The 18,324-nt window shown below is 47.0% G+C and overlaps 1 protein-coding gene across 1 annotated transcript; it reads left to right on the top strand.

The window, feature by feature from the left end:
• Nucleotides 1–1,782: 1,782 nt before the first annotated feature.
• On the top strand, nt 1,783–13,446 carry dyrk2 (dual-specificity tyrosine-(Y)-phosphorylation regulated kinase 2). The gene is made up of 7 exons (XM_061761753.1): nt 1,783–1,934; nt 4,861–4,964; nt 6,734–7,082; nt 7,161–7,324; nt 7,762–8,151; nt 9,107–9,197; nt 9,264–13,446. The coding sequence occupies exons 1-7, from the start codon at nt 1,895–1,897 to the stop codon at nt 9,884–9,886; spliced, it is 1,761 nt and encodes a 586-aa protein (XP_061617737.1). The 5' UTR covers nt 1,783–1,894; the 3' UTR covers nt 9,887–13,446.
• The last annotated feature ends 4,878 nt before the right edge of the window (nt 13,447–18,324 follow it).

The following is an 18,324-nucleotide window of genomic DNA, read 5'->3' as shown; positions in this document are numbered from 1 at the left end:
AAAATAGCTTTTGTATTCCATTCTTTTATCCTTCCGCAGTTGTTTTTAAATGTCATAGCCTGATCAAACATATACTGCTATACCGCATGTATGTGCACATCATTACATTATTTGAGCATTCATTCAACACACATTATCAACATTTTTTAACTAAACTCAAATATTAATGTTTTCAGAAACATACGTTTTATTCAAAAATGTTTTTTTTTTAAATCTGCAACTCCCCCCTACGCCCCAGAAATATAAAACGTTTTTGAAACATATTTTTTAGGGGAAGTAAATGACAGATTTACCACTTTTTTGAGATATGCAACTTTCCCAAATATAACGATTTTTCCCCTCAAAAATATACCACTTTTTTGGACATAGGCAATTTCTTGGGATGAAAATATCCATCCATCCATCCATCCATTTTCTACCGCTTATCCAAGGTCGGGTCGCGGGGGCAGCAGCTTCAGCAGGGACGCCCAGACTTCCCTCTCCCCAGCCACTTCATCCAGCTTTCCCGGGGGAATCCCAGGCGAATCTTTAGCCACCTCATCTGGCTCCTCTCGATGCGGAGGAGCAGCGGCTCTACTCTGAGCTCCTCCCGGATGACCGAGCTTCTCGCCCGTTCTCTAAGGGAGAGCCCGGACACCCTGCGGAGGAAACTCATTCCGGCCGCTCGTATCCGGGATCTCGTCCTTTGGGTCACGACTTACAGCTCGTGACCGTAGGTGAGGGTAGGAACGTAGATCGCCCGGTAAATGGAGAGCTTCGCCTTTCGGCTTAGCTCCTTCTATACCAAAACGGACCGATGCAAAATCCGCATCACTGCAGACGCCGCACCGATCCGTTCCATTCTTCCCTCACTCGTGAACAAGACCCTGAGAGACTTGAGCTCCTCCACTTGGGGCAGGATCTTATCCCTGACCCGGAGAGGAATAAAACAGAAAATATACTTTTTTTAAAACTCTATACATATTTCCCAAAAGGTTGTGTATTTCTAAAATTTGTAGTATATTTTATATTTAAGAGTTGTATCGTAAGTAAAGAGTTTTTCCCAGAAACATACATATTGTAATGTTCAACTTTTTTTTTCCTTGCCCGTAGCTGCCAGTAAAAAATAAAAGAAAACTTACCAAGGCAGGACACAGAAAAAGAATCGATTTATAATGAATTTATTCTGACCTAGTCAAATGTCACGTAATCCCAATTGGTTGTCATCTGGAGCAGCTCTGACTGTCTGTCTGTCTGTGAACACTACAAAAGAGGAAGAGAAAGAGGATTATGATCATATGCGTGAAAATCCATTCACACACTTATTTGCAGTTACAAGCTCACATGGTGTCAAGAAGTCTTTATCAGGGACAGAGCCTAAGCCCTCAGCCAAAAATCAACAAAGATCAACACTGACTGTGCTTTTCTGCTCAACTCACGAGCTGCACGCAAAAATTGCCAGCCATGTTGTTAGTGTAAGCAGCTCACGCCAGCATAGAGACACTTTGGACTACGGAATCCCTCCCCAAATCTTCAGAGATATGAACTGAAATTCATCACTCAAATGTTTGCTCTTCTTGCTAACAGGGATAGCAAATGTGCTATACAAGACTGCTGCGAAAGCCACGAAACCTGAAACCACACACACAGTAATATGTGTACGGGGTCATTTCGGGCTATTTGTCTTCTTGGGAATGAGTTTTACAATCATCATGACTCATCATCATCCTTCACAGCTTTTGTGTGACAAAGCACAAAAAGTGTGTGGACTGACGACGACTACAGTAATTCATGAGATTCGATCAGAAGGAGGAGGAGGAGGAAGAGGAGGAGGAGGAGGAGGCGTCGAGCGTGTGTGTGTGTGTGTGTGTTCGCGCGCGCGCGCGCGGGCGTCCACAGGAGAGCAGCGGCCGCCATGTTAACCAAGAAGCCCGGAGCCTCGGTCCTCCCGACGGGTGAGCACAGCCCGCTGTAGCAAAGAGAAGCGCACCCGAGCGCGGCCGTGGCAGGCGGCTCGGTCCGGGGAGGGGGGCTTCACTCCGGTGATCAAAAAAAAAAAGAAAAAAAGAAAAAAATCGTGCGAAACGAGAGAGAGAGAGAGAGACACAGAGAGAGAGAGAGAGATACGTGAAGGGGAGGGCTGCAAGATGCTAGCAGTTAGCTAGTTAGCATGCTAAGTGATCAAAATAGTCGCTTCTTAGCATTAGCGGCTAACGTTAGCCGTCGCCGGGCTGCTGCTGCTTTTTCCCCTTGTCTTGGGGCTGACAGGCGATGAAATGCAAATGATTTCCATTTCACGCGCAGCTCAACTCTTGTGTGACATCATGTGTACTTTATGTTGAGTTTTCTGGGGGAAGGAAATAAAGCCGTTCACTGCGGCTAGCTGCTTGCTAATGCTAATTCACGTTCATTTTGTTACGTGTAATAATAATAAAAATGAAGCTATAATAAGCTTGTGAAGCTGTTTAACGACAAGAAAAAGCCACTGAGGCTGAGAATGCTTACTATCCTGTAAGCATGCTCAGTGGTCAAAATAATCTCTTGTTAGCATTAGAAGCCATCTGAAACTCTATTATGACTTCAATACTTTCCATGTACTTTTTAGTGTCCTCATTCTTACTTTATGTTAAGGTTTTTGGGAAATCATGCAGTAGTTCATTCCTGCTCGCTAATGCAAATGTTATTTGGCCGCTGTGTATTTACTGTGTTATAGTTGTCAAGTGTCCCTAATAAACTCGTAATAGTCAATTGAATAACTTATTTCCTTTCAATTGCTGCTCAAATAATCTCTTGTTAGCATGAGAAGCCATCTGGAAATCTATTAGCACTTCAATACTTTCCATGTACTTTTTAGTGTCACCATTCGTACTTTATGTTGAGCTTTTGGAAGGAAATAAATCACCCGTAAACCCTTTTTTATTGACGAGTGACTGAGATCAAGTTAGATGTTTTAATGACATGGATTGAAATATGTTAATTTGCTGGTGAAATACAGTCTGTCATTGACAGCAATGTTCTTGTTTAAAAAAATGTGTCTAATAAGCTTGTGACGCTCATTTCATGGCAGGAAGTCACTCAGGCTAAGAACGCTACTTGTTAGCACTCCTCACCCTCAGGCCTTTATTTTGGTTGTCATGTGACAGCTGCTGAGGCAAACGCTTGTTCTTGCGAGCGTTGTTGTCGCGCATTTAAGAGTTGGACAGTTGTGCACGTCCTGTGTGCAGTTGCTCATATTGTGCGGTCCAAGGACGACGCTGCGGGGCTCGGTGACGAGGAAAGTGGACATTTTCTGCGCGCGTAGGTACATTTTCCCACTCGTCCTGTCCGGCAGCATGCCGAGCGTGCTCGCCGCCACTCTGGCATTTCCAGCGCGGCGGTGTCGGGTTCACCAATGCGAACTTCGCGCTGCTCTTGCACTTGCGTGTAACGCAAACACATACTGGGGCTGGGCGATTCATCAATTTTAATCGATACATTTATTGCTCAGGCGTTGGGATGATTTTTTTTTTTTGTGTGGCTTCCATAGGTCAAAGGGTCACATCCTTACTGGTGCTCATTATAGAGGTGCAACAATTCATTGACCACTCATCAATTAGCTAATTAATCCACAACTGTCCATCCATCCATTTTCTGAACCGCTTCTCCTCACTAGGGTCGCAGGCGTGCTGGAGCCTACCCCAGCTGTCATCGGGCATGAGGCGGGGTACACCCTGAACTGGTTGCCAGCCAATCGCAGGGCACATACAAACAAACAACCAGTCGCACTCAAATTCACACCGAGGGGCAATTTAGAGTCTCCAATTCATGCATGTTTTTGGGATGTGGGAGGAAACCGGAGTGCCCGGAGAAAACCCACGCAGGCACGGGGAGAACGCGCAAACTCCACACAGGCGTGGCCGGGCTTTGAACCCCGGTCCTCAGAACTGTGAGGCTGACGCTCTAACCAGTCATCCACCGTGCTGCCTCATCCACAACTGATAATTGATAAATCATTTAGATACCTTCTTCAATTAAAAATTTGAATTTCACCCTGTCACCAGTAAATATTGTCCGATTTTTGTTGTCTTCCAAGAAAGACGACGGATTATCTTTGTGTTGAATCAAAATAAGACATTTGCAAACATCTGATTTATGGAAAAGAATGATCAACATTTTCTGATGGATGTTACGGACGAAACCAGCAACTAAATCATCATCAATTTATGTTTATGTTTGAAATAATGTCCTGTTTTGAAACAAAAGGGATGGAAATGAAAAACTTTAAAAAAATCTGACCAAAAAAAAAAAAGATGAATGGATTATTAAAATAATCGTTAGTTGTATCCCTCGTGCACTTCGGACACGAACGACATGGCTGCGAACACAGAGGAGCTAGTTTATAAAAAGCACGGGCATTGTTTTGTGGGGGGTGGAAAAAAAGGCACACACCATTATCGTTGATTGATGGCGTGATTCGCGGGAAGGTAACTTGTTGTCCTCATTAGCAGGATTATGTGCCGCCTTCAGATTAAAGCGGCACACACCATCTGGCGGCTTCAGTCAAGTGCATTGTGGTAAATACAGGAATGTGCAGACGATGGCGGATCAGGTTAAAGAAGTAATGTGAATAAGCGTGGGATCGTGAAACATAAGGTGGAGGGTCCGCGATGAATAGGGGATCGGTCCCAGAACAAAAATCCACTTGAATCCGCAAATGGCGAACCGCAAATATGTGGGGGTCCACTGTAGAAGCTTTTTTTGGGGGCCAATCTGTCCGTTTTAAAAATCAAGTGACGTTTGGACTCCCCTGATGTCAAGTGCAGCTGTCTGCACTGGTGCCAAGCAAAGTTTTGTCAATTAATACGTGGCGGGGGGTTGTTTTGTTTCCTTTTTTCCTGGCAGGCAAACCGGGCGAGCCGGTCTTCTCTCCCGGTCACGTCGGCTCTCTGACGACGTCGCCCGTCACGCTGCCGCCTCTGCGCAACAACAACCTCAACCCGCTGACGGTGCGTACACAAAAAAGCGGCAGTTAGCATGTTAGCCTGACGTCAGCGCCGAGGAGCGACTGCCAGCTTTAGCCGCACTGCTAATAATAGCCCCAAACGCACAGAGAGGTGTTTGAAGTGCACACTGTTATCTAAGAGGACCCAGGTGTGCTGTCACCATGGCGACGAGGAGTGAAGCACAGACGCACAATGAACACGGCGGTCGTGCGTTTGTGGACACGTGAGGCGGCTTTCCTGATCCAATTGAACCGCGGTTCTCAACTGTGAACCCACGTTTCCCATTTTTGGCCAAGTCGTGACTCGGGCTGCACGATATTGGAAAAAAATGACTCACGTTTTTTGTCACCCTGCGATATATTGCCTTGTGGAGAAAATACAGGATAAAATCCTCGTGACACGTGAAAACCAGCACACATTTTCCTTTTTTTTTAGGCACAGTTTATAATAGCTTCTGAAGAAAATAAACCAACAGGGCACAGCAGTATACGGAGTTATTTGTGAAGTCTACCTCTATTTTAATCCACAAAGGACGTAATTGTCCAGCCAGACGAAGTTAAAATCATTTCTTTTCATGCCCAGTTGTACTATTGTACTAACAATATTCATTTAATCAAGCTGTAATTGGACACAGCTGTTTAACATGATATGCCTTCGGGTTTCTATATTTGAGTGCATTAGATAACACACATTGCCGTGTACACCTCGTGCCTGGATCAGACTACAAGATTTGTTTTTGTGGGTGATTTTCCAGATCAGGCCTGACATATTTTGTCAGAAAGGACAAAACTCTTTGTAGTGTGACGTAATCCACGAACATCGATTTGGCCCTACGACGGCAAAAATGAAAAGTCGAGCCATTTTTGATTTTTTTCACCACGTAGTGTGACATGAACGGCAAACCCCCAACGTTGCACCCTTGACGGCAACCGATCAGATTGCGTCTTGCAACCCGCGCCTCGCTTCCCTTACTGCACAATTTGAGGACAGTAGTCTGACATCGTAAGAGACCACATTTGTCTTGTAGTCTGAGCCAGGCATTAGACATGAAGAACATTTTTGAAAAACCTGATCTTTTTCAGCTGAGATACGATGAGCTGAAATTCACGTGGGCAAGGAGAGCCACAGTCAGATCACTTTCAGTCATTTCATGAACGAGATCAAATCAAATACATGGTAAATGGACTGCACTTCTATTGCGCTTTATCTACACCATCACAGTGCCCAAAAGCGCTTTACGAAGCCTCACATTCAACCACATTCATACGCCAATGGGCGACTGCCGCCACGCAAAAGTGCTGCCAGGCCCACTGAGAGCAAATTAGGGTTCAGTTTCTAGCCCAAGGACAAGCGACGAGCGACACGCGGACAGCCGGAGCCGGGATTCGAACCGGCTACCCTTCGGTCACCGGACGACCTGCTCCAACTACTGAGCCACAGCCGCCGCCAATTCCCACAAAATGAGAATACGCGCAAGGAGCTTCCATTGGCCACAACTCTCAGAGTCAGACTAACGGCCAAATGGACTCCGGATCCTCACTCACTTTCTTGACACCGTTTTATTGTGTACTATTTTTCTTTCCAAAAAAGACGGGACAACAAAAATTGTGGTCGTTTCTTGGGGGTTGGCTCGAACGGATGAAGGGGATTTGAATTAATTTCATTGGGGAAAATTGATTTGATCCGAGTAAAGTGTGTTACAAGCTTAGTCGCGGGACAAATTGAACTTCAAGTCAAGGTGCAGCTTGACTTTTCAAATTGTTTTCTGTCAGGGTGGCGCTAAAGCGGCCATGTCGGAGGGCGTGCAGCTGGCGTCTCAGTCTCAGGTGCACATTACGCAGCTGTTCGACGACAACGGCGTCAAGCGTCCGCATCTGAGCGGGCAACCCAACGGCCTGGCGCCGCTCGCCCCCGTCCGGCCGGGTCCGCCCTTGCCAGAGCGCCACGCCGCCGCCGACGCCGCCTCCGCCCCGGCCCACCACGGCCGCCCGGGCGCCGCGGCGCACAAGTCGTCCGACGGCAAAGCCAGGCCCGCCGCCTCCGCGCCGGAGCAGGCCATGAAGCAGTTCATGTCCAAGATGTCCTCCTTTGAACACCACGAGGTGTTCAGCTTCCCTGAGGGTGAGCCGTCGCCGTCGCCCGAACGGTCAGCTCGCCGCGGCCGCCGCGTCTCTCACGCTCGATGTCGTCTCCGTCTAGTTTATTTTGTGGGGCCCAATGCGAAGAAGAGGTCGGGGGTCCCGGGGGGCGCCAACAACTGTGGCTACGACGACGACCAGGGTTCCTACATCCAAGTACCGCATGACCAAATCGCGTACCGGTACGAAATCCTCAAGGTGATCGGCAAGGGCAGCTTCGGACAGGTACGAGCACGTTTGGCACTTTTTTTTGTCTGTCGTGCCGCAACGCTATATCGCACTGGCGCTATCGCTTTGATGTCGCTACGACATCACGTTTTAGGAGGACACAATGCTGCGAAGTCAAGCTCATCACATCACATACAACGTCCAGCTACAGCGCCACGCAATGACATCACACTTTGACGTCACACTGTGTGACGATGCCACGCTAGGACATCACCACACGCGCCACATCACATTATGAAGCCTGGCTACAACGTCCAGCTACAGCGCCACGCAATGACATCACTCAATGAGTCACACTCTGCGACGATGCCACAATACGACATGACGCTATCGCGCCCCAAATAAGACATCAGGATCTCAACATCCAAACCTTCGGGGAGACTCGTTTGCTATCCTCGCACGATTAACCCAAACTGCACGCGCGCCCCCCGTAGGTGGTGAAGGCATTCGACCACAAGACCCAGACGCACGTGGCGCTCAAGATGGTGCGTAACGAGAAGCGCTTCCACCGGCAGGCGGCCGAGGAGATCCGCATCCTGGAGCACCTGAGGAAGCAGGACAAGGACTCGAGCATGAACGTCATCCACATGCTGGAGAACTTCACCTTCCGCAACCACATCTGCATGACCTTCGAGCTCCTCAGCATGAACCTGTACGAGCTGATCAAGAAGAACAAGTTCCAGGGCTTCAGTCTGCCCCTGGTGCGCAAGTTCGCGCACTCCATCCTGCAGTGTCTGGACTCACTGCACAAGAACCGCATCATCCACTGCGACCTCAAGCCGGAGAACATCCTGCTCAAGCAGCAGGGACGCAGCGGGATCAAGGTGACCGGCGTGACCGACACTTGACATGACACCTGATTCGACTTTGTCATTTGACATCTACGGTGCCAGTGAACTCGACTCACTTGGCAATAAGCAGCAGTTTGGCAAATTCAGTCCCCTCCAAAAGTATTAGAACACGGCAAGGTCAATTCCTTTGTTTTTGTTGATGAATATGAGACAAAAGTTGAGAATTTCAGCTTTCATTTCACGGTATTGGCATCGGGATGTGTTCAACAACTCAGGACACAGCACCTTTTGTTTGAAGCCACCCACTTTTCAAGTGAGCAAAAGTATCGGAACACCTGACTTTCTCAGGTGTTGCCTTTTAGAAAGACAAATTCATTGACACATTCCATAATTTCTCATGCATGCGCATCCCCCCAAAAATTGATCGAAAGTCAAAAGAGCGCATTATAAATAGGTATAAGGGAAATGACAAAAATCTTTCACATTGTATAAATGTATGTGTGTACACAGGAAAAAGGCGTACTTTCCTGCCAATATATGTAACGGTAACCCGAGAGAATCATGCAGGCCCATATTGATATCAAATCCTAAATATTGGAGATTGATTTATAAAGGGCGTCGTTCGAGATGTCCATAAATATTCCAAAGACACCAGCCATCAATAAAAGCAAATTTCAGCAAGTTGGGCTTCCAACAATTTTGCCATCAATCCTAGTTATGCTGGTTAGTGTAGCATACACATAAAGTCAGCGATCCCGTTTAGCGCGGTGGTCACGTGACGTTCCGCATATAACTGATTCTCTTTTGGACCGTGTGTCATGAGTTTTACAGGAAGCGTTTACGGCTCGAAGCAAGCGTGCTTGACCTCTTATTTGGAGAACTTTGCGAGAGAATGAAAACAGGCGCTCAGGCATACTCCGCGTCGTAAGGGCTTATCATCCGCCGTCCACTAGTGGGCGCTCATAACAAGTGTTTGTCTGTTTGTCAGGTGATCGACTTTGGCTCCAGCTGTTACGAACACCAGAGAGTCTACACGTACATCCAGTCCAGGTTCTACCGAGCACCGGAAGTCATCCTTGGTAAGACATCAAAACTGGCAAGGAATTCCCATCAGTGGCTGACACGCCACGGTCTGGCCGTTCCAGGTTCCAGGTACGGGATGCCCATCGACATGTGGTCCCTGGGCTGCATCCTGGCCGAGCTCCTGACGGGATGCCCGCTCCTTCCGGGTGAGGATGAAGGCGACCAGCTGGCGTGCATCATAGAGCTTCTGGGCATGCCCAGCCAGAAGCTCCTGGACGCCTCCAAGCGGGCTAAGAACTTCGTGTCGTCCAAAGGCTACCCGCGCTACTGCACCGTCGCCACGCTGGCCGACGGCACCGCGGCGCTCAACGGCGGGCGCTCGCGGCGCGGTAAGCTGCGAGGGCCGCCGTGCAGCAAGGACTGGAGCGCTGCGCTGAAGGGCTGCGACGACCCACTCTTCCTGGACTTCCTCAAACAGTGTCTGGAATGGGACCCCGCCATCAGGATGACGCCCAGCCAGGCGCTGCGTCATCCCTGGCTGCGGAGGCGACTCCCCAAACCGCCCACCGGGACCGCCGCGGACAAGACGGCCTCGTCGAAACGGGCGCCCCCCGCCGAGGGCGCCGTCACCTCCATCTCCAAGCTCTCGGCGCCCTCGGCCAAAACCAGGACTAACCTGGCGCCCATCACGGACGCCAACGGGAACCTCCAAACGCGGACGGTCCTGCCCAAACTGGTAAGCTGAAAGTGAGCGCACCCCCGTCCGAACCAATGAGGGAAGTCTTCACGAGCTCGCAGATGCAACGTCGCTTGACTCGAGGCTGGCTGGGGTGCGTTCAGGACCGATGGGAAAGTGCAGCGCTGTGAAGTGGTGTGTTCAGGCTCCTCCGGTAGAGTGACACAGACAATCAACACAATGGTGCTGACTGAGGGAACAAGGCTGTTTTCATCTTTTAGCACATTATTTATCGACCTGTAGACTCTCAAAAATGTTTTTTAACCATCAGGTCAACTTGTTTTTACCTGCGAGATGAAGCTCACAAAATGGCGCTCGCTAATTAGCCGTGCGCCTACAGGATGTAGCTATTGGCACACTAGTGCGCATTGGGAATCGTTAGCCATAAGATAAAAATGGCATCAAGCTATTAGCGAGCTAACCTAGAAGAGAAGTCTTACATCGTGTTCAATTGCTTCATTTTCAGTTAGCGCCTCGGTTAGCATTATGCTAAAAGACACTTCTTTGTGTGCGCTTAGCATCATGAGGCGCCACGATGCCAACTCTGATCTGAGATCTGATTCAGGTCAGACGCTCTCACACAAAAAGCGCACAATCGCTTCACTTTGCTAATACTGCCAATGGACTATGCACGCAGCACTTGCGCATTTGGAGTAAGGTGGCGTTCTAACTTCCGCGTTTGGGGTATGGCGGTGCGCTAACATGCGGTTGCCAGAAAAATGCATAACGAGAACAACAACAGCGTCAAACTCGCCGTCTATTGGAATTACATCAAGTTACCGTGAATGATGTATGAACTTCATAATTGCGACACTTCCAAGTGTCTGCGAAGTGATCAAAGGAAAGCGATTGGATTTAATGAAGCCATTCGCAGTTTCACGGTCCGTACATGCGACGTACGCACGCGTGTGCTTAGGCATGCGCGGCTTCGTCTTTGAAACTCAACTTCCTTTCGAGAGCACGTGTAACAAAGTGCTGTCCATCAAGATTGAACATAGATCGAATACAAAGCCTTTATTGCCCTTGTATGGTGCAGATACAGCAAAATTGGGGTTATGAAAACACGTTAAAATAAAATGATAATGACGATGATTTTCTACTGGCAGGCATGCATTAGTTCAAACACTTTCACAAATTGATACAAATTCGTCCTTACCTCTGAAATAACAGCATTTATTTTGCTGTCTGCTATTGTGTGAATGCAAAATGGCTGCCTGATGACAGACCCCTCTGGTGCGTTGCGACAACATCGTGAGGCAGCCTCCAGCGGCATTCGCAGAAAAGAACGACAAGAATAAAACAGCTCTTTCCACACTAAGATGCGTTTGTTTTCGTTTTCAAAAAGGCACAAATGTCTTGAGCAGCGTCACAGAACATTGTAAAACATCAAACTTCATTTCGCTCACCTAAAGCTGAAGACATTTTCTCATCAAGTTTGTTTTTTTTCTTGGAAACAACGATGACCTTTTGTTGGATAACAACTGCCAATAATACAAATACGTACTCATATCAGTCAAACGAATTGATTTTTCCAAAAGAAATTCAGTGGGCCACGTCTTGACCGTTATTGATCAAATGATAGTAACATCACACATTGACAGAACGAGGTTGTTTTTCTGTCGGATGGCGTCGACACCGGAAACTCGTACGCCACCTGACCTCCGCCCAGAAACGCTTCACGTGTTGCCGTGCGTACCGTCCATCCGAGTGCAAAAAAGTTTTTCCTTCAGTTGGTGTTCGACTTCTTTTCTGCGGTTAGCATCATGCTAACTCTTAGCGGAGTCTAATTCAGGAATCCTCACATAAACAGCAGACAACGGCTTCATATTTTGCCAATACTGCCAACTCAACTCCAGCCGTTTACAGTAAAAAAAAAGAAAAGAAAAAAGAAGACAATTATGATGATGACGAAGAGTCCGTGTCAACACAGCGTGTTACACTCTGAGGGCGTCATCCATTTTAAGCCATTTTCTTTTTCTAACCTTGTGTGTGTGCGTGTGTCCACATGAAAAATCCCACCGCAAGCGAACGCCCGATGAAGATGCGCCCGGGATGTTATTTATGAATATTTATTAGCGACCCTTTTTTTTTTTTTTTTTTGACCAGGATGTACAGCAAATACTTGAATGTGTGTGTGTGTGTGTGTGTGTGAGTGAGAGAGAGCGAGAGACAGCGACGTGGAACACACTACTTGCTTTGCAATACCCCCGAGTGAGACAGCAAAACTTTTTGTGCCTTCAAAGATCTCGACACCAAACAGAGACGACGATGCATTCAAGTACCGTTGGAACTTTTCACAACAGGAAGTTACCATGCGGACGCATCAGCCGGCTGACGTGACTTGTTGCCGATGACAATGCGGCAGGGCTAAACTAACCCCAGCGACTCCGCTACTAGCGTCCAAATGCTAGTCGCTATACTGCACTGACGTTTGTTTTCTATTTACGCTAGCCCTGATGCTAACAGCGCTAGTTGCGTGGTTTGATGAGCACTCAAGCTAGCTGTTAGCATTAGCATTATTGTTTTGGTAGGGCTAATCTAACACTAGCCAATCAACTGCTAGCGTCCAAAATTGTAGCCACTGCACTGATGTTTTTTATGAGTGACACTCAGTGCTAACTGCTAACAGAGTAGTAGCAGCAGGTTTTAACCAGTGATAAAGCTAGCCGTTAGCACAAACATTACTGTTATGGTATGTCAAACTCAGCTTGGTTGTGATGAACATTCAGGACACTTGGTTGAATCTACCAAAGTGTATTCCTCGACAAGACTAGCGGTGAGCTAAGCTAATCTTTGCCAATTGACCGCTAGTATCAAAATGCTAGCTGCAGCGCTGATGTTTATTAATGAAGCTAGCCCACTGCAGATAGAGCACTAGTAGCACGCAGCAGCATTGTGACCTAGCTGTGAGCGTTATTCATTATTCAATAGGGCTGAGCTAATACTAGCCCATTGACCATGAGCAATACTAGCCTCTGCACTGACGTTTGTTTTCTATTCGTGACGTCGCTAGCACACACTGCCTAGGGAGTGCTAGTAACAGCTTTTGATGAGCACTTGAGCTAGTTGTTAGCAATACCATTAAGGTTCTTTGGTACCTCAAACTTAGCTCAGCTGTGACAATGAAGACAACGTGACAAACACCAAGGGCAACTTGTCCACTTTACCAAAGTGCATTCCTTTACAACCAGGCAGGTAAGCTAGCAGCGAGCTAGCTGCCGAAAGGGATGACAGAACAAGTAGAGAAATAAATCCAACCTAACTTGCGAAAGGCGGCAGTTACACAGTACTGACCTCTTGCTAGCATGACAAACGCTACATGTTGAGCGCAGCTAGCGTGCTAGCCAATGACGATAGCTTGTTACGGACGGATGCTACTGTTAGCTGTGCTGTATTTTTGTAGCGTTTGTAATTTTTGACTTGTATGAATGATGTCGTGCGGACAAATGAATGCTGCGGCCAGTTTTACTATGTACTGTACACACACACACACACCTTTTTAGTGAGCTTTTGTTACTTTGTATTGTGGTGGAATATGAATATTATTAATAAAAGTCTATTATTGGCCACATTAGACCATGTGTGCAATGAATAAATGAGTGACTTTTAGTCACAACAGGTGGCTGAATGTGGCGTTTTCGGAGCCTCCTGTTGCCTTGACGACGACGACGACTCACAGCCAATGACAACTGAGTTGCCGGGCAGGAAATCTGCAAGCCATCGAGTTTGTTGTCATGGTGACAACAGACCTGTCATTTGTTCAATTCATTGAGACGGGCGGATTCCCCCCCACCCCCCTCAAATTGGTTAATTAAAATAAATTTATCGGAATCAACAATTAAAAAATAATAATAATCAAGATCAACGAGTTTAACTTGAATTCCAACGATTCAAAAAAAAAACTCAACCTGTATGTAAAACCACTTATTTCAATGTAAATAAATGTTTAAAAATATCTTATATTTAGATGAGGTTAAAAAAATTATGTAGTATGTAAATTAATTTGGGTAGAATAAAATATATAATTCAATATTGTACAAATATAATTAAACAATTAAAATACAAAACTATTGTAAAATTATTCGTTACAGTAATATTTTGCTCAAACTAAATATACCAATCATTTCAGTTATTTAATTATACTATCACTATGAATAAAATTATTCGACTGTTCAATAAAACATTTTACCTTTTTAAATTTGTAGTTACATGAATATTGTTTAATTTTCTAATTCAAATTGAACAAATTATTTCAGAAAATGTGTTAAATATTTTTTACATTACCAATATATTTTGTTATATTAAATCACTTAACAGGATTTGATAACAAATGAATAAAAAATAAATACAAAATGAATAAATACATTATGAAGAACCAGTTTTTTGAAAAAAAAAAAATGTAAAACTTAAATAATGATTACTTTAGCGTTGAAGCTATTTCACATAGAAAAAAAAGACATTTACACATTTTATTTGATTAAATAACTGTTGAAACAATTAAAACTACGTAAGTAAGTCAAGTACGACGCTCGAACACACAAGACAGTGAGCAACAATTGCAAACACAATCATGTCTTACTGACACCAACGACTTTCGTGTTTGCACTCGCAAGTGCTCAAAAGACAATTGTTTGAGGCCTTCCTCCGAAAAAGAACAATCATGAAATGTTGACTTGGACGAGCTGTATTCGCTTTATTTCCAGCAACTGTCTTGTTCGCTCATGTTCAAACTGTGCGTTCACTCAACATGCGAATTCGTCTTGAAATAGCTTTGCCGTCACTCATGTCACTTTTGCACACAGAAACGCGAAGTGGCAACCTAGTCAGCGTTTGCTTCGTTTTTTGTGTGTTTTCTGAAAAAGTGAAACATTTACTCACGCTATTATTTCTGGAAGGTGACGACATAACTTGCTGTATAGCCCCACAGTAAAATGGTGATTAATAGCATGACGGTTATATCATTAAAATATTGTACACGAAGTGAAGGACTTGAGCGTATTTGCACTCACCGCAAAAAGTTGAGTTTGGAGGCACAGGACGTGACGTAGTCGTCGAGTCTTCGAGCATATGCAGTCGATCAGGTGCTGCCACCTAGCGTACGAATGTGGCCCGGCAGCACCACGCGAGGAAAACGTTTGCATTCACGTGACTGTGACATTATTTGGGTCAACAGTCCAATTTATAGGAGGACGTGACTGCTTTTGAACTTACGTTCGAGTCCCAAGATACCGGCTTCTTCTTCTTCTTAAGTGCATCCAGAATTCATTTGAAACACTCAATAAATATCAAAGTGAACACAATCCAAACACACGGAGAATCATGTGTCAAATGCAAGTTGACTGCAGAGTCCACAGTCAGGCGGCCATGCTGAAGAGATTCCAAACAGTGGTGCGCCCCGCTTGTGCTGGGAGGGTGGAGACGGTGCCTTGCTCAAGGGGAACCTCCACTCGAGCCAGGAAGCAGACGAGCAACCAGAAGTTGCTATTTTTACATTTGTCCGCAGCAGAAACCGGACCGGATTTTCTCAAGAAATTGGCTCAAATCACCCGAGTTGCCGTCCCCCCCCGCACACACACACACACACACACACACACATATCTTTTCCTTTGGGCTTGTCCCGAACGGGGTGGCCACAGCGGGTCATCCTATCTCCTGCATCCTCCTCTCCAACACCAACTGCCCTCACGACAGCCATCGACCTTCTCCTTGGTCTTCCTCCCGCTCTCTCGCCTGGCAGCTCCATCCTCCTCCTCATCCTTCTAGCAATATACTCCCTTTTTCCCTATTTCTCCTCTGGACGTGTCCAAACCATCCAAGTCTGCTCTCTCTAACTTTGTCCCCACAACATCTCACCTCGGCCGTCCCTCTGATGAGCTCATCTCTAATTGGATCCAACCCGGTCACTCCGAGAGCGAACCTCAACATCTTCATGTGCTCTGCTTCCTGTCGTCTCTTCAGTGCCACCGTCTCTGATCCGTCCGTCATGGCTGGCCTCACCACTGTTTCATAAACTTTGCCCTTCATCCTTCTGTCACATAACACACCTGACACCTTCCCCCACCCGTTCCAACCTGCTCGGACCCGTTTCTTCACTTCCTGACCACACTCACCTTTGCTCTGGACTGTTGACTCCAAGTATTTCGAGTCCTGCACCCTTGCTATCTCCCCCCCTCCTCCGCCCCTCTCATTCATGCACATATATTCTGCCTTACTTCATTCCTCTGCTTTCCAGTGCATGCCTCCATCTTTCTAACTGTTCCTCCACCTGCAGATCACAAATTCGTCTGCAAACATCACGGTCCGCGGGGATTCCAGTCCCACCTCCACCTTAAATTCTGTCATGAACGGAACAGAGGATAGGACCCAAAAATGCACGACTCCAAAACAAATGGACAGTTTCCAAAAAGAGAGGTTTAATAGACGGGCGGGCATAGGTCGGCACACAGGCGGGCGATCCAAGAAAGGCAACGGCGTCCAAAAACGCGAGGCAAAGAGGCGAGGTCGATCATCGGAACAGGGTCGAGTCTGACTGGGAGTCTGCGACGTGGAAACAAGGACTGCCGGAAACCCGACGACGAGGTACAGCGAACTGGCGACACGGGGTTCAATACAAAAGGTAATTTGCGTGAACGAGGCACGAGTGGTGAAGATGCTCACAGGAGCGGGTGTGTGTGAAACAGGGGGGAAGACAAAACCGGGAACACACACACATGACAAGTTCGTCCGTCCCACCTCCCCGCTCTTCTGCTGCCCTCGTACATGTCCCGTCTTATTCTAGCCGACTTCTCTGCCGCTCCAGACTTGCGTATGCAGTAGCGCGGTTCCTCTCTGGGTCCTCTGTCGTCGGCTTTCTCTAGCTCGACAAAGACACAATGTCGCTCCTTCTGACCTTCTCTGTAGTCTTCCACCCACATCCTCCAAGCAAATCATGCATCTGTGGTCCTCTTTCTCGGCATGAAACCATACTGTTGCGCTGATGTCGCCTGTCTCACCTCTTCCCGAAAGGCCGCACAACACTCGTCCCGTCTCGGCTTCCACCACATGCTTCTCTGCTCTGCCTTTGTCTTCCAAATCTTCCTCCCCAACACCAGAGTCATCTTCCACACCAGCATCCTATGCGGTCTAGCCACACTCTCCCCTACCACAACCTTACAGTCGGTAACCTCCTTCAGATGACATCGTCTGCACAAGACGTAATCCACCTGCGTGCTTCTACCTCCGCTCTTGTGGGTCACCCTATGTTCCTGCCTCTTCTGGAAAAAACTGTTCACTTCAGCCATTTGCATCCTTGTTGCAAAGTCTACCACCATCCGTCCCTCCAAGTTCCTCTCCTGGATGCCAACTTAGCCATCACTTCTTCATCACCCCCATTTCCTTCACCAACATGTCCATGACAACCTGCACCAATCCCGACTCTCTCTCTGTCTGGGATGCTCAGAACTACTTCGTTCTAGCTCCTTCCAGAATTTCTGTTTCACCTCTCGGTCACGTCCTCCCTGTGGGGCGTAGCCGCTAATCACATGACACATAACGCCCTCAATTTCAAGTTTCAGCCTCATCACTCGATCTGAAACTCTTTTCACCTCCAAGACATTCTTAGCCAACTCTTCCTTTCAAATAGCCCCGACTCCATTTGTCTTCCCATCTCCAGCATGGTCAAATCATTTCAACCCTGCCCGTAAACTTCTCGCCTGGCTGCCTTTCCGCCTGCTCTCCTGGACACACAATATATCAAGCTTTCTCCTCATCAGCATGTCAACCAACTCCCGAGATTTTCCTGTCATAGTCCCGACCTTCAAAGTCCCCACATTCAGTTCTAGGCTCTGCGCTTTCCTCTTTCCACCTTCTTCTTCGACTTCGACCCACAGTAGCTGAATCTCCATCGGCGCCCTGCAGGTCGACGGCGCCGGCGGCAGACGTTTTTAACCCGACCCACGACCGGTCCGGTATGGAATTCTTGAGATGAAAAGCGATTGGCTGGCGAGCGGTTGAGGGCGTACCCCGCCTCCTGCCCGATGACAGCTGGGATAGGCTCCAGCACGCCCGCGACCCTCATGAGGAGAAGCGGCTCAGAAAATGGATGGATGGATATATTTTTATATATATATATATCTATAATATATATAGTTCGATGTGGTCAGTGCTTCTCAACGTTTTTTTGTGACTTTCCATTTGTCTATTCCCATAGGTTTCAAGTCACCAAGTACAAATACTTTGCTACCCTATTTAACTTTAGTTTGGGTAGCTACACTTCACCGGAGTGCATTTTCAGTTTTTTTTGTCAAGCAACTTTTGACTTGTCCTGCTTCCTTTTTTTACACTCCACGAAAGACGCGCGAATGCTCAGCAGGCCGCGCGGGCTACTGAATGTGATGATGTCATCAATGCAACCGCAACGCTCACTTTTGCTCGAGTTGATTCTTCAACTTCTCCACAATTAGTCTTGT

This window comes from Phyllopteryx taeniolatus, chromosome 22 (genome assembly GCF_024500385.1).
Source record: "Phyllopteryx taeniolatus isolate TA_2022b chromosome 22, UOR_Ptae_1.2, whole genome shotgun sequence".
Taxonomy (NCBI): Eukaryota; Metazoa; Chordata; class Actinopteri; order Syngnathiformes; family Syngnathidae; genus Phyllopteryx; species Phyllopteryx taeniolatus.
This window is presented reverse-complemented; position numbering and strand designations above follow the sequence as displayed.

What these genes read in the sequence shown, in the direction of transcription:
- dyrk2 (XM_061761753.1), top strand. Translation starts at nt 1,895, where the DNA reads ATGTTAACCAAGAAGCCCGGAGCCTCGGTCCTCCCGACGG. An exon ending in ACAACCTCAACCCGCTGACG is followed by an intron (nt 4,965 to 6,733) that starts GTGCGTACACAA and finishes GTTTTCTGTCAG; the next exon opens with GGTGGCGCTAAAGCGGCCAT. An exon ending in GGTGTTCAGCTTCCCTGAGG is followed by an intron (nt 7,083 to 7,160) that starts GTGAGCCGTCGC and finishes GTCTCCGTCTAG; the next exon opens with TTTATTTTGTGGGGCCCAAT.